Source organism: Dunckerocampus dactyliophorus, chromosome 4 (assembly GCF_027744805.1).
Source record: "Dunckerocampus dactyliophorus isolate RoL2022-P2 chromosome 4, RoL_Ddac_1.1, whole genome shotgun sequence".
NCBI classification, from domain to species: Eukaryota; Metazoa; Chordata; class Actinopteri; order Syngnathiformes; family Syngnathidae; genus Dunckerocampus; species Dunckerocampus dactyliophorus.
The window spans coordinates 8,737,627-8,765,072 of NC_072822.1; the positions used below are offsets into that span (position 1 = coordinate 8,737,627).

The window sequence follows — 27,446 nt, forward strand, 5'->3', positions numbered from 1 at the left end:
ACCTAGCAAGATAGTGCTATGTGTTTATATCTGTGTCTACCTATAAAAATGGCTAAAAATGCGAATATGTTAATGTTAGCATGCTACCTAGCATGACAGCGCTAAGTGTTTATATATGTATCTACCCATGAAAATAGTAAAAAAAAATGCTAGCATGCTAATGTTACCATGTTAAAAATGTGGGAATTTTTGTGAAAAGTATAACTTGGGAAAAATGTTGAATTTTTGTTCACTATAGATATTGAAAGCCTGATTGTTTTGAACATGTTGAACAGTTTAACGTTGGAATGGCTTGAATCGGTTGAGAAATGTGGCAGTAGTAGCAGGTAAGTAGTTTTAGCAAAAAGCATCAATTTTGGGAAAATTTGGAATATTTGTTCACTATAAGTATTGGGAGTCTGAATGTCGTGAACGTGTTGAACAGTTTGATGTTGGAATGGCTTGATTCGGTTGAGAAATTGAAAAGCCCGTCCATTGGAAGAAGCCCATTGAAACAAAGCAGCATTAGGAAATGTTTTGAATTTTTTGTACTGTGGCTCATAGCATGATTGTCCTGACCTGTTGAATGGTTTGATGTTGGAATCAAATCAAATGGGATGACAAATGTGGAAATAGTAGCATCTTCATAAAGGTACCTGGTGTTACGAAAAACGAGAATTTTGCGAAAAAAAAAAAAGAAAAATAGAATTAATGGCTTTGGCTTTGGATGGCTAAAATAGTGAATTTGGAAGTGCTTAGTTTGTGGAATGTTTTCATAATTGGAATGTTTTGAATTTGTTGAAAAGTGTACGAACTGTGGATTTTTGAAAAATGGCCCATTCATTTTGAATGGGAACATTTTATGGACATTTTAGAATTTTGGGAAATGTCAAAATTTTGGAAACATGGAGAAAAAAGAGCACACGTTGCGTGAATAAGTGGTAACATTTTTCTGTTTAAATTTTTGGAATAAGAAAAACGAGACGGAAGGCATTCATTCACACAAAAATCTCTTTCACTCACTCTTCTTATAGAATTGACAAACAGCAGTGTTCCATGAGGAGTGCTGCACAAAAAAATTGCATTCTCAATGCATACAAACATGCAATGTAATTTCTAAATGACCACAATGTTTCCCACTTTACTTGGATCACAAACGCTTCCATTTTACTCAAGGACTCACGCTGCGATGTCGTTGGCGTGATGGCCGAATATTCCTCGTTGCTCTCTTCATCCCCCTGGTGAGTGTGCGTGCACGCTTGTATGTATGTGTGTGCGTGCATGTGAGAAAAAAATCGCAATTGTAAGCAAGAAAATCATGATTCACATTTTTTCCAGAATCGTGCATCTCTACGTGACAGAATTATTGCACTTCATAGATCTTTGGCTTAGATGGCATTCATCTGTTAAATTATTCACACTTGTAATTGCAGTTTGAAATGTTTTTTTTTAATGTCAAAAGAATGCTTGATTACATATGATTATTTATGGATATGCAAGCTCACTTATTGTTTTTATTGTTGTTATTTTTGAGCCGTGTCTCATTTGATGTTGGGTTTTTGATTCCACCTTTTAACAGCCTGGTATTTAGATTAGGGCTGCCATGCTTAAGCCTAAGTAGCGATGGGTGATTTTGCAGCATTCTAATCAAGTGACAGGCAGCCACTTTGTGGGCTTGTGCGTAGTCTGGGGTACTCAGGCTCACTCTCATACCCCAGGCAGTGTGCATGGCTGTGCATATCTGCAACTCCTGTGACACCAGTCTCTGTGGTTGGTTTTCTTTGAATCCAGAATTACATTTGAAAGCAGAGAAGTCAAGCCTGATAGTGTTTTCAGCCATTTAATACAGATTGTCTTGCGACGGAGCCTCTATCATGTTGGGTAATTACATTGATTCCATCTGTCAGTCAAGTACTTTACAAGAACACAGCCCTCTTTGAGTATGCTCCTGTTTGCCTGCTGTAGAGAATCAGCTAGGTCACACAAGGGTCCGTCCAGAGGAGTTTGTCGGTAATTAAAGATTGTGTGGCAGCCGCATGGTTCCCATTAGGCCACAATATCACATCACAGCCATGTGACTCCGTTTTGTCAGTCAGCCTCGCTTTCCCTTTTTAATACAATTAAATAGGAACTAATACGCCATCACCATTTGTCTTGAGCAGTCTCACTCTGAAGGAGCAACAGTGATCAACTGTTGGTCATTTGGTAGTCTTTCAAACATGATTATACGGGTGAATTGATATACAGTTTATTGACAAATGGTTGAAAATGTAATTGTGTTAATAGTATTTACAGTTATCCTGTAAATATAATTTTCATTTGATTTTCATCATGTAATAATATGCCACAAAAGTTGCCCAGTCTTGTCCTTACTTTATGCAAATGTTTTTACTGCACAGCCTTAGGTTGAACCAAGCCCCCCGGCTCAGTGCCTCTGTGTTGGCGTCAACCCAGTGAACGAGAGGGTCACTTTCCTACGCCTTTGGGTTGGAGAAAGGGGCCTGCCGTTTGTGCGTATGCACCGAATGGCAGCTCAGAGTACACAGCCTTCTTTAAATCTGTCAGAGAGATGCTGTAGAGCACCTGTGCTTGTGACTCTGTAGTTTTACTGGGAGACGACAACGCCCATGTGGCCGCAAGGTGGTCGGTGCCAGTCGTGGCAGCAAACCCCAAACGCAACGGTGGACACCAGAGGTTAGGGCAGCCGTCAAGCTGAAGGAGGCCTGTCGAGCATGGTTTGCCTTATGGGACTCCTGAAGCAGCTGACAAGCACTGCCAGGCCAAGCAACACGCGGCTTTGTTGTTTGTTGAGGCAAAAACTCAGGTGTTGGAGGAGTTCGGTGAGACCATGGGGCACGATTTTCGGTAAGCCTCGATGAGGTTCTAGCAAACCATTCAACGCCTCAGAAAGGGGAAGCAGTGTCCGGTCCACACTGTTTACAGTGGGAATGGGGCCCTGCTGACCTTGACTGAGGCGGGTATATAGTTGGGTGGTGGAAGGAATACTTTTAGGCCCTTCTCAATCCCACTGACATACCTTCCATAGAGGAAGCAGAGACTGCGGACAGGTCCATCACCATGGCAGAGGTATCTGAGGTAGTCAAAAAACTCCTTGGTGGCAAAACTCCGGGAGTGGACGAGGATGTTGTAGGACTTTCTTGGTTGACACCTATTTTCAAATTACATGGAAGTCGGGAATAGTACCTCTGTATTAGGAAACCGGGGTGGTGGTCCCCCGTGCCCCTTTTCAAGTAGGGTGACTGGAGGGTTGTTCGACCTATAGTTGGATCACATGCCTCAGCCTCTCTGGAAAGTCTATTCGAGAGTGCTGGAGAGAAGGGTACAACCGTTGAACCATTGGCTACAGGAGGTGCAAGGTTTTTTTTGTCCTGGTCGTGAAACACTGGACCAGCGCTACACCCTTGCAAGGGTACTAGAAGGGGCCATGGGTTTTTGCCCAACCGGTCTGCATGTGCTTTGTGGACTGGGAAAAGGCATTCAACCACGGGATTGGTGGCGCGCTACTATGTGCAATTTGGTCATGGTACGACCGAAGCAGGAGCCTGGTTCGAATTACCAGCAGTAAGTCAAGCAAGCCTGTTTCCGGTGAATGTTTGCCACCACCAAGGTTGCCCTTTCTCATTGATTCTGTTCATAATTTTTATGGACAGAATTTCCAGGTGAGAGGGTCCAGTTTGCGGTACTGAGGATGTCATCGCTGCTATTTTCAGACGATGTGGTCCTGGTGGCCTCATCAGGCTGTATCCTTCAGCGTTTAGTGTGGCTGTTTGAAACTGTGTGTAAAGCTTCTCGGATGAGACTCAGCACCTCCAAATCTGAGGCCATGGTTCTCTGTTGGAAAAGGGTGGATTTCACCCTCCGGGTTGGGAGCGAGGTCTTGCCCCAGGTGGAGGAGTTCAAGTATCTTGGGGGTCTTGTTCACTAGTGAGGGAAGGTTGGAACATGTGGTCGACAGGCAGATCAACGTAGCATCTGCAGTAATGTGTACCGGACAGTTGTGGTGAAGAGGCAAAGCTCTCAATTTATCGGTCGATCTACAGTATGTCCCCATATCTATGAGGTCGCGGATACAAATGTCCGAAATGAATTTCCTCCGTCGGGTGGCTGGACTCACTCACTCGCTGCTCCTTCACATCAAGAGGACCCAGTTAATGTTGCTCGGGCATCTGGTCCGGATGACGTAGGAAGATGTGGAACACACGGGAGGGATGTCTCACAGCTGGCCACCGTGCTGTCCTCCCGGTGGAGCTGGAAGGGCTGGCCAGAGACCGGTAAGTCTGGGCTTCTCTACTAAAACTGCTGCCCCTGTGACCCGGCTCCGGATAGGCAGAAGAAAATGGAATGGAAAGGACAAGGTGTAAATAAGTTGCATGCCAAGTGCGTAATTTATGTGTAAACAGAATGCAAATAGTGCTGACACGCATTGCGAGGGCTAATTGTGGGACAATGCAGAGGCAAAATGTGTGCAAGTGTAAACCTCCATGCACAGTACAGAAGTGCAGAAATCCAGGAAGCCCCTGAAGCACCAGCTTCTATTCCTGATAAGTATTTGACCGGCATTCAAATCCTCTCTCGAAGGTGGAGCGAATTTCAAAACTTTTTCTTTCTGGCTGGTTTTGCTTGATTCATGCTTTGTGTGACAAGGGCTTTACGGTGCTGTATCATTTATTTTGCAGTGAATTTTGTTATGTTGCTATGACAAACCATGGCAGAAGGCAAATAATTCTGGTCATAATAATGGTGACATGAAATGTTCCTACCATTTCATGTCTGTATGATTGCATGTGCTCAGTCTTAATGAATGAGTCTTCAGTGGTAAAGACAGGATGCAGTTGTCTTATGAGTTGCCTTTAGGAAAGGTTTGACCTAGGTCTCCGGGGCCTCTTCAGACCCCATTGGAATGAGTGAAACCTTTTGGATGGTCTGTTCTCTGTTCTAGAGACATGTGCACATCAGGTCCTTAATCTTAATCCACCACTTTAAACTACAGTTGACTAATCAATGCAATTGATTAGGTTTTTGTGGGTGTGTAATATGTTGGGTTGGCTGCCAGTCTGCACCTGAATTCTGAACTTGCAAATGATTGCTTTATTTCCCAGAACTTCTAAATGCCACTAAAGACATATCCTGTTTATCCAATGTAATCTCACCAAGACAATTGAGTGGCACATACTTTAAAAGTACTACAGAGATGCTGCAACTAAAGCACCCGCACAAACACACACGCATGCTTGCGAATGTACACACACACACAAATTCTGTTGACCATACAGTGTACAGTTCATCCAATATGATGTAAAGTGTATGGCCTGTGTTAAGATGCTATTGATATGTGTAATCATGGAGTGCCCTTCTCTAATGGAGGGAGTTTCAGTGCCTCTCAGGAAGTCTGGCCTTTTTTAAATGTCACAGCCATTTTAAAGAACTATATTTTAAAAGGCAAGATTTCAGTCCTGTATCCTCTGCTTGTCTTTTCTGAATTTACAATCTGTCTTCTCTTTTTTTGGTGCTTAATCTTGTAATTGTTCACCATCTCCTTTTGATTCTGTCGCGAAACTTTGACCAATGTCACATTGTGCTTTTCTACTGTGGAATTTTCTTTTGTAGAATATAAAGCTAGTGGAAGTACAATGTGGTGTGTCAAAATTCTTGCTGGGCAACACTTTTTGATAGCATGGTCAGAATACTTATATTTTGATGTTTGTAGAGGTGTCTTATTCAAAATGTGAATGGGACATGACCTGCCACTATCCTCTGGGAATGAGTTATCATTCTGTGAGTTCACAAAAATCTTTATATTACTGCTGTCACATGATTACAATTAAAAATCGGATTAATCACAGTGGTTGTGGTTTGGTCTGTAACATATCAGAAAAGAGGCAAAAATTAGGGGTGTAATGATTCATTTCAATAACGATTCGATTTGTATCATGATTTGTGGTTGCCGATACTATTCAAGGACGATATTGGTTCATTTAGATTCAGTAGCTGTAAATTGATTCAGTAACTGTAAATTGATTCAGTCACGTTTTAGCCAAAAATTCATCCAGTTATAAATTAAATACCTGGATACTGGACAGTGCAGGTGAAGTTTCCTGAGATTCTCATTGTTTTTTGTAGGGGAATCACATATACTGTAAATTATGGATTGAAACAGTAACAGTGAAAAACATTTAAAGGCAAATGCATTCACATTTTATTTGAATTCAGTGCAACCATCACTTCAGGTTGAATTAACAGGAGGTTAACCTTTTCTGCTCTCACTTTCAATATTCAGTAAATTTTCAATAAATGTAAAGTTAGTGCAACCAACATTTCTTTTGAATGTGAATATTAAGCCCTCTTCATGCTCTGATGTTGCAAGCCATGCTCCACATAACCCCCACACATGCGTATTAGTTATGTTTGTTGTCAACTGTGTGGAGATATGGGGAATATGGGGAAATAATTACAAAAGCAATCTTCACTCACTCACTGTACTGCAAAAAAGATCTGTGAGGATAATTCATAATGCCAAGTAAAGAGAACATACAAACCCTTTATTTTTAAAATCACAGATATTAAAATTCGCAGATTTAGTACACTTTCAAACCGCTAGAATAATGTATAAAGTTAATAATAACTCGTTACCCAAAAATCTAATCAAGTATTTCTCAATCAGAGAGGAGAAATATGATCTTAGAGGAAAATTAAACCTAAAACATTTATATGCGAGAACAACGCTGAAAACCCATAGCATTTCCGTGTGTGGAATTAAATTATGGAACGGATTGAGTAAAGAACTCAAACAATGTACAGAGATGAGCAAATTCAAAAAACAATACAAGCAGTTGATGTTTGCTAAATACAAGGCAGAAGAGTCCTGATTGTTCTGTCAGGTTTGTTATTTTATTTTATTTATTTTTTTATTTTCTATTTTATTTTATTTTATTTTATTTTTTATTTATTTAATTAAATTTTATTTTTTTATTTATTTATTTTTATTTATTTATTTATTTATTTTTAATAATTTTCTTTGTTGTGTTTAAAAAAAAAAAGGAAAGGGAAAAAAAAAAAGCTTTGTTCTTATTTATTTATTTATTTATTTAGTATTGTCATCATTATTATCATTATTATGAATGTTCTCTCTTTTTTTGGGGGGAGGGTTATCTCACCGTTATCTATTATGTGTTATCCTGACTATCACTGAAAACATGACATGGAATCCAGGAAGTGAACTACATGTACTGTACTAGATGTAGAATGGATGGGGGGTAGGATTAAATAAGCTTTGCTTCTTCCTACTCCTTTTGGACATGTGGAACTGTCAAAGAATGATTCACGAGATGTATTCCATTGTAACCTTCATGTTCAAATAAACTAAACCAAACCAAACTAATACTGGTAATTTGTCAAAGTTTAGCTACTCATGTTCGCTATCATTGAATGTATAGTCTATCATAACCACACAATGATGGCCGCTTTTCTGAGACTGCTTATGTGTATGTGCAAGCGTGACAGACATGTACTGTACATGTAATGAGACAGAGGTCAGTGAAAGCCAATCATTTTGTTTGGGTCAAAGTTTTGACAAAATTTAACTTCCAAATTGTGACAAATATAGAAATATATTATTAACGTATTGTAGCCGGTGGTGGTGTTCTTATATAGTTTGGTTAAAACAAACAAAAAGTGGAGCTTGGAGCCAAAGAGAGACAGCACCTTTAAATTGGTGATGATATTGTAATTGCGCCTTTAAAAGAAAGTGTCTTTTACTCGGTGGAGGAGCGCGAGTCCCTCAACAGGAAGAGAGGAGGGGGACATGTCACGGTTTGGTTGCAGTTGGCTTGAATGGAGCCGGTCTCACTGTAGAGGAGCTCCATCCCAAGTGTGGCTTGGTGTGCCATTTGACATTTCAAAACTTATAATAGAAATTCTATGTGGCTAAACACGACATATGGGGAAAAAAAAACAATTATATGCCAGTTTAGAACTTAAGTGTAAAGTACAAAATATGGCTGTACGTTTTGTTACAGATATTTATATTGCGAACTTGTCCTTTTCTGTAAGTGTAAAACACATATAGTTATATATCGCATTTTGTGCCATTGGGACCCAGCTGATATGAGTCCCACACACTTGACCTTAACATAAAACCTTTAAACACTCAGACAGGGAGTGAAGTGCTTTGCTTTACGAAAGGTCACTCCCACAGATTTCTCCCACTCTGCTGTTATGCTTGGCAGTAAAACGGGATAGGGTGAACCCAGCAGGCTCCCGCTTTATGACCTCAGGCTGAATACATTCCTGGACAAATATAGCCTTGATCTGTCTTTACACTACGTGTTGACTTGTGCATGTGTCTGTACAGCGATTTGGTTGAGGTCACTCAATCAACTGCTACCTGCAATCGTTTGAAGGCTGATAAGTGGTATTGTATTACAAGGTGATTGACAGTACAGATAAGCATATCTTAAAAAATTTATTAATGCACAGTTGACGACATTATCAGCCTTGAGCTTTGTAATGTGTATGTGTGACCACAGATGTGGCTACCACAACCCAGTTCTTCTCTTTTGGTCTTGAAAAATCTTTCAACCGTTTTATTTACGCCATGGAGTGTTGGTTAGACACACTGTAATTGACATTTATGGCACTCCCTATTGGTTGTGCTCACAATGCTTTGGAAAACATGCAACCATAGAGGTAATGCAGATATCCTCAAAGTTGTAGAATCAGGAAATGGTCAATGACTTATGACCAATTAGATGTCCCACCCGTGCCCCTGTAAAGACATTTTGCTTGATTTGGCCATGTTTTTCAAATGATCTTGCTCAAATTTTACAGACATGTGCTTGTCGGTCCCCTAAAGGTATGTGCCAAATTATGTGGTGATTCGGCAAAACATCCTGAAGTTACAGTGGGTAACTCAATGAAACGCAGATGAATTAAATTCATTCCACAGTTTGCAGACAGCTATCAGAGAAGCCAGCAGGTGTTCGTGGAGTCAGTTCAGAAGATGCAGACATGACCAGATCATAAATCTCCGCAGGTGGTATCAGAAATTCCCAAAATGTGAATTCCAGTACCAATGCTGGATCAGATTTGCCCCATCCCTAGCAGTTGTGTTGAGGTGAGATTAAACATGTCCGATGTGTGGAAATATTTTACACTAGAAACACTGCAATGCAAGACAGCAACGTGTTTGCACAGCCGTTGTACCTACAGGCGGAAACTCTGTCATGACCTACAGTACAACAAACTTGATCCAGTGTTGTTTTTGACAGCCATTTTATTGTTAATCTTAGTCTTAGTCTTCTGGAGGAAAATGCTTGTTTTAAGAACCGGATTTGGCCGCCGAAGAGCAGGTCGCCCAGGCGCCCGCCCTCGACCTAGGACACGCTGGAGGGATTATGTCTCACAGCTGGCCTGGGAACGCCTTGGTGTACTCCCGGTGGAGCTGGAGGAGGTACCCAGGGACCGGGAAGTCTGGGCTTCCCTACTGAGACTAATGCCCACGCGACCTGGACCCGGATAAGCGGAGGAAAATGGATGGATGCATGCATACTTCTTGCTTTCGTCAAATTTGACGTAGTTCTATATGTGATAGGTTTGGTCCAGTTTTAGTCGACAAAAACCTAAAATGTTTTAGTCAATGAAAATTAAAAATGTTTGTCAATTCAGTTTGAGTTAAAAAAATAATAATTTAAAAAATAATTGGATGAGGGGAAAAAAACAAATGAAACCAAATAAAAAAAAATACCAGCATGTTAAAAAAAGATAGAATGGCCTTAACTATCAAACAAGCAAAACAAATACAGATTTTGATATCTTATTAACCACTTGACTGACACGCACACAGTTCTGAAGCCTTCCGACTGTTCTGTCTTTCTGAGCAATGGCCAAAATTATAATGTATCTGTACTGTCGAGTTTGTTTTGTATGTTTGTCCCAACTTTATTGTAAGCGCACCATGTTAGGGGCTGCATGACGTCACTGATGTACCCTTGTGACCTATGGCTCAAAATTGGCAGACTCTACGTATGATAACAAAGCACATAAACGCCCTATGTTTAACATATTGCAACATGTTGACACACAAAGAGAGATGGCCACCTCATCGCTGAATGTAAACACAGCAAAACATAATGCAAAATAATGTCTTAATTAAAACACACGGGGAACAGCAACAGGTCTGAAGGGCTGCAGTTCCCTCCACATCCATGTTTCAGCATTACACTTGCTATCCGGTCAAAAATCCCTGCATGTTCTGCAGTTGCGTAACAGTAACACACACACAAGACTTATGAAATGACGTGACCACAACAAAGCTAACTTTAGCCTGAAGTCAGCACAAAGTTTGCGCCAGGACCTACGTGGGAAGATTTAGGCTTACCATGAAATTCATCAGAAGCCAGTTGTCGAGTAACATTGTATGTACAGTATATACAGTATGTTAACACAACTTACAAAGATACACTACTTACCTTTGAAATTATGTCATTGTGATGAGCCTTCAGCTGCAGCTTCAGATTGCAGCCATGTTTACCACCATCTCGCTGCACAATGCATTTATTTTTTCTTTTGGATTCAAGATTCAAGAGTTTAATTGTCATATGCACAGTAAAACAGGTAGTTCTGCTGTGCAATGAAATTCTTGTTCTGTTCATTTTTACCAGAAAAAGAAAACACAAGAAAATGAATAAGAACATAAACATTAATACCAATAAATTAAGCAACAACAACAGAAGAGACATGAATACCAATGAATGAATGAATGAATGAATGAATGAATGAATAAATAAATAAACAAGTAAATAAATGAATAAATAAAGTGTTATGCGTGTGTTGCGTGCGGCGTGTGTGAGTGCTTCGTTGAGAAGCCAGATGGGTAAAAACTGTTCGCCAGTCTTGTGGTCCTGGATTGGATGGGTTGTATTTAAAGTATATCCACAAATCAGTGCGTTTTTTTTCTCACCAAAAGTGCGCCCGTTGCCCACGTCGCCAGCCACCGGTGTGTTGAGCAGGAAGTGCGCTGCATGCTCAGCTAGGATGCATTGCTCTGTTTTAGTTTTTGACTGAAAGATTACTCGTCTGGTCACATTTTAGTCATCAACATCAAACAGCTATGTTTAGCTCGTCACCGTCTCGTTTTCAGCATGGAAAAAAAGCCTTGTCAACAAACTAATTTCGTTATCGTCATCATTGATGAAAACACGTTGATGGGGGGAAAAAAATTACATTAAAGAGCAGAAGGATTTTTTAAGCCAGGGGCGGAAAGACAAAAGATGCTGGCAGGGATGACTTCTGAAGTCATTTTATTGATAGCGTGAAAGTTTGCAAATATTGCACTTTCCTTTTATTTCAAATATTTGACATTTGAAAGATTTGTTTCTGCCACAAGAACCAACAGACTTCATTTGTGCTGATCAGATGAAGCAGCCCTTTGTATTTTATTTGTAGAGGGGTAGTGTTAAAGAAGTGTGCCCTTTATGTGTGTCTGTTTTGGACTGAATAAATATTGACAATCAATTTTGAAACCCGAACAGTTGTTTTCAGGACATAATTTTTCCTGTTAACAATGCACTAGTTGGCTGCAACCAGCAGATGCGCTTTTGATTCCAACTGATTTGCTGTCTAAAGAAGCGGAACGGAACAACGTGACGTCAGCTATGAGAAGTTGAGCTACATCTACAAAGAGCTCCACTGTTGCAGCTCTCCGGCCAGCATTCTTCTACTCAGCACTAGGGTTGGGTATTGAAAGTCGGTACCATAATGACACGGGCGACGACGTAATTGGTAGTAAACAGACCGAAAAAGTAAATTGTTATTGGTGCCTCATTTCGGTGCTAAATTAAGTTACTGTGCATGGCTGATATGGGTGAAAATCCATATCTTGATATGCAGTCGTCCCTCAACACATTGCCCTTCGAATTTCGCAGCTTCACTCTATTTTAAATATATTAATTAATAAAGCAGTGCTGTTTTGTGGTTGACTATGGCTTATTAGTAGTCCAAAATTATGGATGTATAAACACATTATGTATTTTCGGCCTCAATTAAGCATTTTCAAGCATAAAAATATAAATGAACTAAAATACAAATATAAGACACTCAGAAAATGCATTGAAAGACACATTAATATGTAGTATTCTACACTTGTCACAAGGTGTCAGTAGTATTACATTAACCACCCCAAGAAGTCCCACAAGTATTTAAAAAAAAAAAAAAAAAAAAAAAAGAAGAAGAAGAAACTCGGAACTTTCCCAATGCTAACATGTGACAGTCTATATTACATTATGTGTTATTTTCTATTATGTCTGCTATATTGGGTAATACGACTGTAAAGGTGTTAATCATATCTAGAGGTCTCGAATAGTGTTTTACTTTAGAAGGTCGTAAATATATTTTTTTTAATGCTGGCCCTACGGAAATATTCTATTTATAAATAAGGAATCCTACTTTGCGGAAATTCACTTATCGTGGTCAGGTTTAGAACCAATTAACAGTGATAAACGAGGAATGATTCTATACTGCAGCCTCTTGTGATAAAGATATACTGTACTGTACATCACAATATATTCATACAAATGATCATAGAACCATTTCGAAACAGGATACAGGTTACAAAGGTTACCTCCTTTTGGCTGCTGACGTAGGTGGCATTGAGTCATTTCCGGTTTTTGGACGTGTGCACTCAGTGTAGTTGCTCTTTGCAGCTGTTGTATTATTCGCTATTTGGACTCTCATAAATCTTCTTACTAATTTCTTGTTTTTAGCTGGGTGCTCTGCTCTAACACGGTTCCAGCTAGACCTCTGTTATTGCACTAAGCACTTATTCTTCTGTAGTTTTGCTACGTTACATTCAAGCTAGCTTAGAGGTTAGCATGGCTGCTCTGTCTTCTCCTGCTCTCTCTTGCTCGGTGTGTTGCATGTTTAGCTATTCCTCCAGTACTGTGTGACAATGATACTTGAAGGAAAAGTACTTTATTTCTTGCCGTGGCGGTGAGGATTAGTAACTTAAAGGAGTGGCTCCGCGCTTGGAAGGACAAACTTTAGCCGCGCTAGCGACATTACATATATGTCGCATGGCAGCCGGTTGCAGCAACAACATGCATTATTGTGATGGAGCAATACAATTAGAATCTCTATCGTAGAGCAAGTTTACAGTACCGTAAAGCACCGTGTATAAACCACACCGGTGTATTAACCGCACCCCCATTTTCAGGCTCACGGCGGGGGAAAACATTTTTTTAGTTCATAAATGCTTGCCAACTCTTGCATCTCAAATCAACATGCATAAAGGTACTAAGCAATTTCAAAAAGAAGAATAAAGAAGAAATCTGAACTTCGGCATCTAGATCTTTAATATTATGGCTAAGCACAGATTAATAATAATAATAATAATAACAATAAAAAATCAAAATAAAGAAATTTGCAATTTTCAGAGATGTTTTGATATCTTTCACTGCTTCTCTTTTTCTCTTTTATTGCATTGCTTCAGTGTGAATTTGAATAAACTCCAACGTTGTATTGTATTTTACATCCTCTGCAATGTTTTAATGGAAGCTTAGGTTAGCTTCAGTGTATATAGAGATCGTTTCACTGTGTGAAAATACAGACAGCCGTCAGATAAGTTAGTTGCATACACAAGCATTTTCAGCAACTGTACAGCAGAGGGCGCTAAAGTCAAAGCAACTGTCTGACCCACAGACGGCTATTCTAAAATGGGCTTCTCGTCAATTTCTGCGTCTGGTCACAGACCTGTCATCGTGTATAAACCGCACTCCGATTTTTTTTGCTTCTTACCAGTGGAAAAAAAGTGCGGTTTATACACGGTGCTTTCGTATATGGTTTCTATCGTATATCTGTTGTATATATTGCTTCGGGCCAAATTTGTGTATCGTGTGTTTTCATTGTTTTTAAAGTACCGGTTCGGGCACCATTTAAGCACCAGCACCGTTTCAAAAGCATCGATGTGGCACCGGTATCAGATAATATCTAAACCAAGAGTCACCAACGTGGTGCCCGTGGGCACCAGGTAGCCCCCCACGACCACATGAGGTGCCCGCAAGCCTGCTTTTCATTCAGGTTTTCAGTTAATGAATTGAAATTATTAATGTTCTGGTAAAACAAGCATATTCGCTTTGTTTGGGTTTAAAATAAGCTCTGAAAATGCAATACAATATTAGCATAGAAGCAGAAGTTACGAAGTGTGAGTGATTCTTTGCTGTCAAAATTTTGTCATTTAAAAAAAAAATGTAATTTTTTTGTAATGTTTCAAACTAGATTTTTAAAATCTAAATGTAACTGGGAATGTTAAATTCTTTGTGGAGGTCTGCACTCTCTTGAACCCTCATTTTATGTTCCATTTGTTGTGTAAAGCCCAATGGTTTATGTATTTGCGTCAATGCTGGACGCATTTCAAAAGCCTAGTACTGACCACATACATGCTTTAAATTGACAGGGGAACTTTGCTGATCTCCCCACCTACTGTATTCCCTCCCCGCCATTAGAATCAACAAGACCTTCCTGTCACCCATTCAACCCCCAGTGAATCCATTGCATTTGCCCTTTTTTGATCTCCAGCGCCTCTTTCTTGTTCAAGTCTTCTTTTGCCGTCACTTCTCATAGAGATTTATTTTGCTTCCCTGGAAAGCTAATCAATATGTCACATCAGCGGTGCTTCTTCAACCCACTCATCACAGTGGTCTTTGCTCGGATATGTTGCACTTGTACTTCATGTGGGGTGTTCATTGTGATGATCCATACCTCTAAAATGCCCTCTATGAATGAGCATTTCTCGCAGCCTTCATTTGCCAAATGTAGAGATTATGTAAAATCTATAGGTCAATACATGGACAGAAAAATTATTCATGAAGGAAGTAATGGTACAGCTTCCTCACGGTTCAATATGTACCTCCGTATTAAGGACACGGTTTGGTTCATTTTTGGTACAGAAAGGGAACAAAACATAACTGCTTAGCTTTTGTGTTAAATAATTTTTAAAATGAAGCACAAAAATGCAGTCTGCTGACGGGTAGTTCTTCAAGAAATAAAATGACAGTCCAAAATGTAGTCCACTTTTAGACCCGGGCTTGTGGATCTGCATCGCAATGCCCAATGTACACTTCCTGTCTCGCACATGAAATGTGTACCGACTGGGAATTATGTACAGAGCTTGCAGTTTGGTACAGATATGTACCGGTTCAATTTAAATACTAATACGGTGGAACCACAGTTGGCGCCATTCATCCGTTCCAGAAGGTCTGACTCAAACCAAAATGTAATCTGGCCAAAAAAAATTTCCCATAAGAATAATACAAACAATAATAATACAATAATACAAATCCAATGAATCCGTTCCCGACATACAAAAATGTTAACACAAAACACATTTTATGGTTTTACAATTATAGTTGTACATGCAGGAAACTTTTAAAAATGTATATAAATGCATATAAATGACACATGAAAGGGGTAAATGAACGTCATTTTTACCTTAACTGAAGACTTGATGGAGTCTTTGGCTCGGCACAGAAGGGGCGAGCAGATATCCACATGGGCACCACATTTGTGTTTTGCCATGAGTTATGTCTTAAATTCAGTAGCATTGCTTGCCTTCTTTATCAAAGCGCTGTCACTTGAAACTTTCTTTGGCTCCATTGTGAGTTATTTAATGGTCATGGTGAATAAGAAAAATAGAGAATTGTGGCGTAACTGTGTTAGCAAAGAACTAAAGAGTCAACCGATGATGTCGTAGACGGGTAGGGGTGTCACGAGACGAGCTGATACACCAGATTGGGTCTACGTGAACGAGACGAGAAAAGTTTAACATTACTTTATAAGAAAAGTACAATAAAAAAATATGACACTATATTGCTATTAACTAATTTAATTTCTACTATGTTGCACTCTTCTGCACTCTGTGTATATGCTACTGGTCCCGCCTCCACCCACTGAGGCAAAGACACTGTATTACTGACAAAAGGGCTCACTCCCTTTATGCCGTCGTGCTGTGGAGCAAACATACCAAGGTGCTGAAACCAATACACAGAGTGAATCTTCTTCCTGCCTGTTTGGAGGCGAGAAGCAAGGAAAACAGACACGCATGCACATGGCAATATATTAAGGCTGGGAAAAATTCCTCTCCATTCGTGTGTATGTGATGAAGACGCTCGCACCTTTAAACAAGATGGCCGCTGCGGTCCGTCGCGGATGAAGATGCGAACATCAAAGCACAAATACATTTAGAAGGAAAAAGGTGAACTCAAGGCCCTCTGGCCTGTGTCCTAACTAACGTTGATTGTTTGTGAAAACACTAACGTGTCTTATGTCCCTATGTAATACTTGGCTATAACTTTTTTTTTTTTAATTGCTTCTGAGGAAGAGGGAAATTTGCCATACAAGGTTGGACAGCGGCAATACATTGGTTTCACTATGCAGTCTGTGTAGCCACACAGTTACATGCTGTGTTTAATGACTTTGCATCTGCTTTAGCAGAAGCCAGACGTGCTCGTATAATGTGAAGTGATCATGGAGATTCATGGAAAGAAACTTAAGTTCTAATCAGGGTTAATACTGAGGTCACATACTTTCTCATATACAAAGTAGACAATGGATTTCGTGTTGTGATATCTTATTCCTCCCACTCCTGCTTGTCTCCTGCTATCACATTGCTTCCAAAGTGCTTAATCCTTGCAGCATTTGCCCTGACTCACCAAATGTATCTCCGCATCCTTACCCTCCTGAATTTCCAAATGCTGCTTTGTCACACTTCAGCAAAATCCTATTTACTCTTCACTTTTTAGCACTTTGATGAGCAGAACCTGAGAGTTTTATTTTTTACATGTATTGGGGCTCCATACCTCACTTATGTACCCAGTGACTCAAAGGTCATCCACTGCACTGCACAACACAAAGGACTTTTTTTTTTTTTTTCTTTACAAACATCCATAAATCGAACAACCATCCAACTTCAAAAGAGAAGCTGATGGCTTGACCTCGATGATTTCCCTCCTGTCTTAATTAATTGTGTATTGAAATGCTCCCCTTCCAACTATTGCCTAAAGCTTCATACTTAATATGATGTGTGTAACATCCAATTTTTCTCTGTTGGATCCCATAGATCTCATAGACCTGCTAACTACCACTGGGCTGGAAAGGAGTATACATACATACATACATACATGCACACTCACTCACTCACACACACACACACACACACACACACACACACACACACACACACACACACATACACACACTGTATATATATATGTTTGGTAGCACTCACTCTTTGCAAGAAGTCGCTTATTGCTTCACTTTGTTTTCCTCCAACTTTTAAATCGGTTTTAGAACCAAATCACACTATCCAAGGCAATCCATCCTCGTTCTACTTGGCTTCAGTCTCGAGACTTAAAATTCCTCCGTGCCCACTTTTTTTAATCCATTCATATAATTTTTTCCTTCTTTATCTCTCCTTTTTTTGCTTACTGTGCATGCCATTTCTCTCTCATCCCCAATAGTTATCCTCCAGGAGCCAATCTGACTTTGATTGATCCAGTAATCTTCTCTGCTTTCACTGTGCCAAAATAACACAGCATGGCATTAACACCACCAATAAAACTAATGATAGTAATAAAGAACCGAACTGGCCTTATCAGTGCTATTGGTATAAATAAAGGAAGAAATTTATCTGGGATGAATCTTGACTGGCTTCCTCCCTCGCAATAATATGCCCTGTCCGTGGCGATATTGCAGATGATCAGGCAAAGTTGTCTGCAGTAGATTCCAAATCGAATTAGTCTGAATCATAGTCGCTCACTGGCCGGCATCAGCAAGAATCCCAGGATCTCTGTGCTGACAGTCAGGAAAACGGCACAATGTGTTATTGAAATGCGGTCCAATCTTTTTGTCTCAGCCTATTCTACTCCATGGACACTAATCAATAAAGTTCAGGGAATGATCTGGTAATCCTTCCCATCAATTTGTCTCATTGATGCATTAATCCCTTATCTACTGACATTAACAACAAAGGCCTTGGGACAAATAACTGCACACTGTAGATATGTGGGAATGTTCAGTGAGTGGTGCCGCCACACATTGAGTGTTTGTGTAGAAGGAGTGTAACGGTACATGTATTTGTAATCAGAATGGAACATTTAGTACTGTACAAAGGCATACCAAGATCCCACAAAGAACCCAATGAGTGAGAGACAGAAAGTGTAGCCACCTCACAATGTAGTCATGCTTCTGCTTTGTAAACAAATACAGTGCAGCCCAGCCTTTGGCTAGCAGGAGTCTAGGGTAGTCCTCTATTTAACTGAAAGTGAGCACAGAGCACATAGACAAAGGCTGTGAAATGCTAAGTAAGTTTATAAGTTAATTCTAATGCAAAGCATCTCCTAAGGCTGACACTTTTCATTAAAAGCATTTCGCTTGGGAAATACGAACTACCTTCATCACAGGGTATGTAAATGTGTTTGTAGGGTGACCGGTCTTTTGATTAGACTTGTAATTAATTAATGGCTCACTGACAGCGTTTAATGAAACACTCATTAAAAATCTTTTCAACAAGACCATGTCGCATATTATTTGACGCCAGCTACCTGTCTCTAGTTTACTAAAATACTGCCAGAGCTTAAAAGGCTAACCAGAGATGGACTCAGCCAACTGCAGAATGCAAATATACAATCTGGACATAACATACTGTAGCTGAAAGAAGGTTAAGTCCAATAGTAACAATCGTACCATAATACAATTGGACAATCATTTATATATTAGAAAACACCTACAGAACATGACATAATATGTTTTATTGCAAAACATCAAAAACAGTCATGGCCCAATGAAAATCTAGTGTCGCCACTTTTTCTTCTCCGTGTTAATCTGTATGCCTGTGATCAGGCATGAATACTTAATTGAAAATTGTGACTGCAACACATTTTGAAATCCACAGTTTCTAATAATGTATTCCAAAGTTTGGGCCCGTGTGAGTTTAGTGCAAAGTCGCCAGGGAACGTAGCAGGGGATATACTGTAGCATCAAAAAGCAGCCTGTGGCACATTGATAGCCATCTGTTCAACATATTAATTATGAATCTGTTTCTTTCAACTTGTTGTTTTCCCAAAAGGCCACAGGGCATTGAACCTTGATAGGAAAATATACATTTACAAACATGACCATATGCTGCAAAAATCCATCCTGTCTTTGGACCACCACACACAATCTCGGTAAAATCCATAGTATTTTTAATATTTGGCATAAAAAAACTGCACACTAAAAGTAGAAATATGCAAATACCACAGGGAATCACCTTTGCATGGGCCTCTTGCATACTGCCTCACTCACATGGTCAAAGGGAAATATTTCTCAAGGAATGAGTGTTTACTTTGATAATAACAGTGTTCGCTCTCAACAACTGTTGACTGGTGCTGGTAGGGTTCCAGTCATGCACATGCACTTTATTATCTTCGATTGAATATGTATCAGATTCAATACAGAGAGATAAAGAGAGGGGGAAGTATAAATCTTTGATTGAATATGTATCAGATTCAATACAAAGAGATAAAGAGAGGGAAGTATAAAGATCAACAAGGCAACAAATAGAATTTAGGTGAGTTGATGTTTACTGACTTTAATGCAATAATAAGACTACTTGTGCATGCATGGACATTAGGGGAATCACAAACTAACTCACAATGAAATAGTGATGAACAATATCACAGTAACAATAGCATCACAATACATCGATAACTGACATATTGAAAGAACACCATTTATGAAACATGACGTAACCAAAGTATGCTATACAAAAACACAAGACAGTTGTTGTATGTTCCTGCTGTCCAATAAAAATCCTTACAAATCTTGTATCTCCCTCCACTTTGATCGTAGGGATGGGCGACAATGCCTAAAACTTTTATTTCATATATGTGTGTATATATATATATATATATATATATATGTGTATATATATATATATGTATATGTATATATATGTACACACCATCAGGTCTAATACATGCTGTATATGTTGTATATGTGTGTCCTGTGTCTCCTACTCCTAATAACCACACAGCATTTTTCAATACATCTGTACATCTCATATTCGTCACATAGCTAAATTACAGAGAAGGTGGATTAAGCCACCTGACCCAACGAGTGGGCTTTTGCATTTGTGCCCTGAAAAGCCCGACCCCGGTTAACAGTTTTATATTTGTCTCTTCAATACATTAAAGGGCAAATGCATACAATTTCCTCGTTTTCCTCTTGATGGTAAACCATCTGTCTGAGCGATAGAAATGAGAGTGACCGTCAGGGTAAAGTGGATATCACATACAACTCCATTAAACTCTGACTGAAAGAGAATCCAGGGCTCTCGGTATCCATTCCATTTATGGGGTCCTTCTCTGACCAACATCCTCTGGTGAAAACAACAAAGCTGAATGAACTGCTGTTAGCTGTGTTCCCACACAAAGCCCTTATTATTGGATTACATAAAGTTGACAGATAATCAGCTATTTTGTTTGTGGTGTTTCAAATGCTGTGAACATAATAAACTGTCATTGAATAGTGATATTCCGTCTTGCCCGTCTTGTAGTTAGATGGGGAAGAACAGCATACTTTATAGGCCCGACTAGTCCTCAGGTTTTTATGTACTGTATTTTCAGGAGCTTGTTCTTTAGTGTGTGTGCGTGCGTGCGCGTGTGGGTGTGTACACACACACAGAGTAGTTTTAATGAGTAGTTTTAATGCAATAAAATAAGAATAGAAAATAAGAACATGAAAGTTATCAATGAAAATAATCAGCAAATTCATGTATTTTAAACAATACCCCAGCCAAGAAAACTGTACTCATTTAGAACAATTTTCTACAAGAAAAAGATATGTGATTTTACACATACTGTATCTGTATCAGTTGGTATTGGAATCGAAAATTGAATTGGACAATATTGGCATATCTGTTTCAGAAAAAAAGCCAAGCCAAGAGTGTGTGCTATTTGGGTTAGTGACAAAAATGCCCATGAATGAAATTCAAAAATCCGTACATTTATTGCTGTAATACATCATTGGCCCATTTTGTGCAGTAATTCAGAAATGGATGTAGCTTGGCTAACTTTTGTAATGGAATGTCAGCCTCAGCACATATTGCTACAAAATCTTCAACAAACTGTAATGCCCGTGCTTGAGATTAAGGAACATTTTGCCACAGATGCCACCGTAAATGTGTTGTTTGTGTTGAGAATGGCAGTTCACGTTGATTCCATTCACGCTCTGTAACAGAGGAGCTACGCAGCCAAATATCGTCCAGAGCACCACACCACAAACATGTCTGCACTGTGGTGTTTCGTTTTTTTATTCTTGCGGGTGGGAGTGGAGTGTCAACCAGCTTTGAGGCGCATTACTGCACCTATTGTGTTGGAGTGTGGCTCAGGGTTACCAACGTTATACGGCAACCGAATCGGCCCATCTTGGGGACGGAAGCCGATATTATCCAATGTTCAAAATACAGCGGCTCGGCAGCCGATCCGGATCCTGAAGATCGGATCGGGACATCCCCACTAATTACATCAACAGCACTGCAATTCCAACACCACACATGTATCTCCAACTCGCAAACACGTCTGTAGTCTGTTTGTCCTCAGGGCAACACTTCCTCACCACACTCACGTGAGGTGCATTCACACGGCAAACATCACAAAAACATCTTTAATATGCGTATATGTGTGGTGTAAATAAATAAAGACAAAGAAAAACAATAAGTATCGGCCAACGATCAGTATCGGCCGATTTCCGTGAAAAAGCATGGCATCGGCATATGCCGATACTTGCTTTGTAATGCCGATCAGCTCCGCCCCAAATGCAGCATCCAGCCTATAGCGATCATCTCTAGCCCACTTTCCCATCACAAAGCCAAAACAAGCATGGCTGCCGTGTGGTACTTACCTGTCGTTGTGAGAGTGATGTAAGTTATGCACACTGCAAAAACATGCCACAGACATTTTATTCTTTACATTTTCAGTTTCACTTCTTTTGGAGTTGTTAATGCGTGTAAATGTATATAATTATGTTAAATCAAGAAAAAAGTTGAAATGTAAAATGTGTCATAATATATGCTGCAGGGATATGACAAGACAAAAAAAAAGACGTTACCTGGAAAAATTATACAATAATCAAAGCTTGCCCTTGATTTTGAAAATGTCCGCATAGAGAGAGTGGTACTCTGGGTTCTACATTCAGTGTTGAGGTTTACTATCACTCTGAGGATATTGCTTAACCTCTTAGCCTTAAAATACACCAGGCACGTTGAACCACACGTTAAAATCCACAATAATCTGGTTGTCATTTTACCTCCATGGTTTTATTGATTTTAAAAGAATAGCTATGCTATTAATAAAAACACGACTCCAAAGACAAATATGTGGGGAAGTATAGCTGTGTATGTTGTCAAATATACAAATATATATTTATATATAAAAAAATATATATATAAAAATAGTATCAAGATGGATAAAGTAGCTGTCCATCTCAATTTCACAAGTGACCCGACGTAAACCTTACGCAATGTACGTAGCCACAGGCGTACACGTCATAGCCGCTGACATTCTTCCTCCTCTTGTTTATGGCGCAACCAACGTTTTGGTGCATACCGCCACCTGCTGTACCGGAATGTAGATGCGCTGTGCACATTTGCAAGGGACCCGGTAGTGATAAGCTTCCATCATACAAAACACACAAAGAAATGGATATGAGGACGCTTTCACGTTGAGGCCATGGATTTCAGGATAAGCGTCATAGAAGACGGATTCAATGGATTTGGCTGTCAAAACTAGGAAACGTGGCTGCTTTGCGTAGGACTACTGCCATTGAAAGAAACAGCTCACCGAAAGAGAGGGCTGACGTTTTAATGGAATTAGGACGCTGTTCAATTCTGACACGGATTCACCAAGCGTTGGCTTGTTCACCCACTAATAGGGAACATGAGCTGGCATTAGACCGTGAGACAGGTTAGTTTAACCCTATTGATGTGTTGTATGAAAAGTCTTTCTGTCTAACGTCTTTCTGTGCACTAAATATCATTTGTTTGATATTTCTATATTTTTGAACTATAACGTTTGAGTGTCGTTGCTGTGTGAAAGATGACACCGTGAGTCAGACTATTATATTGAGTAGACCTCCTGCAATTTCCGATGGGTAGACAAGCTCTTCGTGAGTTTATTCATAGCTCATGATTGGTTCTTGTCGAATAAAGAGCTGACTGGTCCTCACAGACCTGTGCGCGCCACACTATGGCACTTTATGACGTGGATATGTGCGCCTTATACACCGGTGCGGCTCATATAAGAACAAATCTGTTTTTTCCTCTAAATTTAGTGGGTGCGGCTTATTCACAAGTAATATACAGTCATAGAAAAAATGATTAGACCACCCTTGTTTCATCAGTTTATTGATCCATTTTAATGCCTGGTACAACTGAAGGTACATTTGTTTAGACAAATATAATGATGATGATAAATATAGCTCACAGGAATTTAAGAGCTGATATCTAGCAACTTCCATGGTTTTCTTGATGATAACCAAAATCACTTAAGTTCTTACATGAATAGCTATAGCATTGTACTGCCAAAAAAATGTAAACTTGTGAGCTATTTTTGCTGTCATTGTTATATTTGTCCAAACAGAGGTACCTGTAGTTGTATCAGGCATTAAAATGAACAAGAAACTGAAGAAACAAGGATGGTCTAATAATATTTTCCATGCAGGAAGAAGTTTTTTTCACGTGTTAACCCTTTAGGTGCCAGTTTTTTTCAGTTTTGACGTTACTCTTTCAAAAGGTAGAAGCTTGAAAATGGTTAGAGATAAAGGCATACTGTAAATTAGAAAAATCATCAGTATGACCCAAAGTTTGTGATGGGAGTAAATTCACTCATCCATTTTGCTTATTACGTCACCAGGCTCAGAATTTGTCAGATCCATGTCTCCTGGCTCATCAAAATGTCTGATCCACTCGTGATACTCTTCCTCATCTCTCAAGCCAACCCAGCCATGATCATTCATGCAGGTCATTGTATTCTCAGGTCTTATCTAGCTATTAGCAGAGCATTTTTTGCCGAGGACTCTCCCGCGGATACCACCAGGTATGCCGCTTTCCTGCATTTTTTTTTTTTTTAACATTCTTGCTACCCCCACCCCTTACCATTAGTGGGGTTTGACTACTCACCACGTACCCTCCCGCCACCCCAAACATGGTTTAGCAAAGCATCGGCGAAAGTATATGCTGTTTATGGACTGACGGGCGGATTCGCTGGCGCACTTACACGGTGGTTGAAAACTCCTACACATTATATAAAACCATGCGCACACAAATGTTGCGCAGATTAAAGTTACAAATGCCTGACATCTCCTGGTGTAAAGTATTAACTACATGAGGCACCATATTTGCAAAAATGGCTTCTTAAATTCAGCAAAGTTGCTTGTGGCAATTTTGTGACTTTGGCGCTTAAAGGGTTAAATGACAGTGAAGGCTGAGTTCCAACAAGCAGTAGATATGATGTAATTATTCGCAGGTTTGTGCTTTGTCTTGCTGATCTGTGATCATTCAGAGTGCAGTAACCTTGATTTGGCGACCTATTTTTAAAGACACACTCACAGTTTCAGTGTAGAATGTTCGCTCCAAGTTCATAAATAGCAAGTGGGACACTTTTGAATGAAAATGTCACTCAAAACAGGATTAGAATGCCACAGAAAGATGTTAATCATGGGAGCGATAGTCTAGTGATTTCTGAGTTGTGATATGAAGAGCAAGTTGAATATGATTAGGAGAAGACAGAGAATAGGAGATAAGGCATCACTGGCCACAGAAAGATGCCAAACATGCTTTAGCAGTGATGCGAGGAGAAGATAGTATGTCAATGAGGAAACAAGGATGGAAGATTAACCAAAAACAAAGACATCCAAAGACGTTTCTGAATCTTAGACTTCTTGTTCACATTAGAAAAATAAACAGAAGGATTTGTACTGGTGGAGAGTGAGTTGGTGAATTATTCCAATGCGGCAGTATGCTTAAATACTTGACAATAGCTAATGCAGATAAATTGGTGTGGTGTTCACATGTACAGCATGGTTTGATACAATATTTCACATACACAATGCAGTGTTTCCAACGCATTCATTTGTGGCGGTGCTCCTTTTTATTTATTTTTTTATTTGGCATGTTTGCCGTCGCTCACAAACACATAATGTTAATCTGTACACCAGATGGCATGCCTCTCAACACACCTCATGCACGGACCAGCCCGCCACTTGTCCTGCATTCAATCCAGCATCCACACATGCACTGTTGAGCAGCATAATCGTTATACCAAATGCCCGGGTCTGCTGTGCGTTCTACACAATGTACGTTAATATATGCAAAAATGAGTGTGTGCTTTTTAAAAGGCGGTGCCTGGTAAATGACGTGGGACATCAGCGAGCAAGAGGAAAGTTGGCTGTGTTAACTCGGGTTTGCCTGTAAGTGACTGGGCGTGAGTGTGTGCTGTCATGGTAAAGAGAGAACTGAGCCAGAAGGCAAAGCTCTCAATTTACCGATCCACATTTCTACCCTCACCTATGGTCACGACCTTTGGGTAGTGACCAAAAGAGCAAGATGGCAGATACAAGTCGCCAAAATGATTTCCCTCCGCAGGGTGGCTGGACTCACCCTTGGACATGGTGAGGAGCTCAGAGCAGAGCCATTCCTCCTCCATATCGAGAGGAGCCAGTTGAGGAGGTTCGGGCATCTAGTCCGAATGCCTCACTGTTGCTTTCCTGGTGACGTGTTCTAGGTAGAACTGTGTGGGACATGCTGGAGGGACTTTTTTTCAAGCGGAAAAAATGAATGAATGAATGAATGGATGAAAATGACTTGACACCCAGCCATTGTTGTCGAAATAGATGGCAAGTTAAGCAAATGCCAAGATAATTGCGTCTTGCCAACAGTCAAGCATGCAGTTGGTAGCATCCTGATTTGGGAAACTGGGCCGCATGCATGGCAGTTTTTCAACATAACGAGCCCCAACGCACTTCCAAGAGTGTCTCCAAGTGTCTTGCAGAGGAAGCTGAAGGTGAAGGTGATGGAGTGGACACGTTTCTGTCCAGACTTGAACCAAATTGAGCACCTGTGGGGCATTGTCAAGTAGGAGGAAGTTGGAGGAGTGCACCAGCTCCATCAGTGATGCCATCATTGAGGAGTGGAAGATGATTGCAGTAACAACTTGTTCAGCTTTGGGGAATTCCATGCCCAAGAGGATTAAGGCAAAACAACATACAATGGCGCTCACACTAAATATGTTCACTGTGAGATGTACTCACTTGTGTTGCTATTTAGACAATAATGGCTGTGTGTTGGATCATTTTCACTGCAAAGTTAATCTATGCTGCTATACAAGCTGTACACTGATGTTGATGTTCTTAGGGAGGGGCACTGTTTTTTTGTGTGCTTCACCTTTTTTGTGCATTTTTTAGGAAGCAGCTGAGTTTGGCCCTGCCTTTTTCCCGTAGCAGTATAAATACATGCACGTGTGGCTCTGCTCTCTCGTCTTGGCCTCGCTGCTCGGTGGCTCACTCACTTTCTCCATTGCGCCGGGCCACATGCGCGTTGGTTGCACTTCTGGGGCACTCGGTTGCTTCCCGTTGGCTGCTGGCAATTTTTTATTTAGGGGTAGCGGTGAGGTGACGGGACGACGGCCCTTTAGACGGTTGGTTGGCACACCTCACCGTTTTTTTGTTTGTTTGGGCCGATGCATCAGGACATTTTGTTTTGCTACTATGGACACGGGACGGCTTTTGCGTGTGTTTTAATTTTTTTTTTTTTTTTTTTTTATACACTACCAGTCAAAAGTTTTAGAACACCCAAATTTTTCCAGTTATGTTTAATTTATTTCAAAGCTCTTGACATTCCAATTACAATGTCCAATACTCTTCAGAAATTAAAGTTGATTGCTTTTTTATTATGCCATATAATGAACGAAAAAATTGTCTCAAAAAATGTCTATCAATTCTCGACCAGCAAAATTTGTTATCATGACCTAGGCCTAGTGGTGAACCTTCACAGGAGTGACCAGCCAACCAAAATTAGCCCACGAGCGCAGTGACGATTCATCCAAGGGCTCACAAAAGATCCCACAACAACATCCAAAGAACTGCAGGCCTCACTTGCCCCAGTTAAGGTCAGTGTTCATGACTCCACTATAAGAAAGACACCGGGCAAAACAAAGAACATTAAGTCTCATCTCAATTTTGCCAGTAAAATCTTGATTATCCCCAAGACCTTTAGGAAAATACTCTGTGGTCTGACGAGACAAAAGTTGAATTTTTTTGGAAGGTGTGTGTCCCATTACATCTGGCGTAAAAGTAATGCGGCATTTCAGAAAAAAGCATCATACCAACAGTAAAATATGGTGGTGGTGGTATGGTGGTCTGCT

General features: G+C 40.0%; 1 protein-coding gene across 4 annotated transcripts in view; it reads left to right on the forward strand.

The window, feature by feature from the left end:
• gpat2 (glycerol-3-phosphate acyltransferase 2, mitochondrial) overlaps positions 1–27,446 on the forward strand; it is a 103,841-nt gene that overhangs the window by 17,752 nt on the left and 58,643 nt on the right. The window contains exon 1 of one of the 4 annotated variants that reach the window (XM_054774012.1): positions 22,600–22,991. The exons of the other annotated variants lie outside the window; for them this stretch is intronic. Coding sequence (XP_054629987.1) covers positions 22,892–22,991 — 100 coding nt within the window. The 5' untranslated portion in view covers positions 22,600–22,891. Of the gene's footprint in view, positions 1–22,599; positions 22,992–27,446 lie in introns of those variants that run through there. 4 annotated transcript variants of the gene reach the window in all.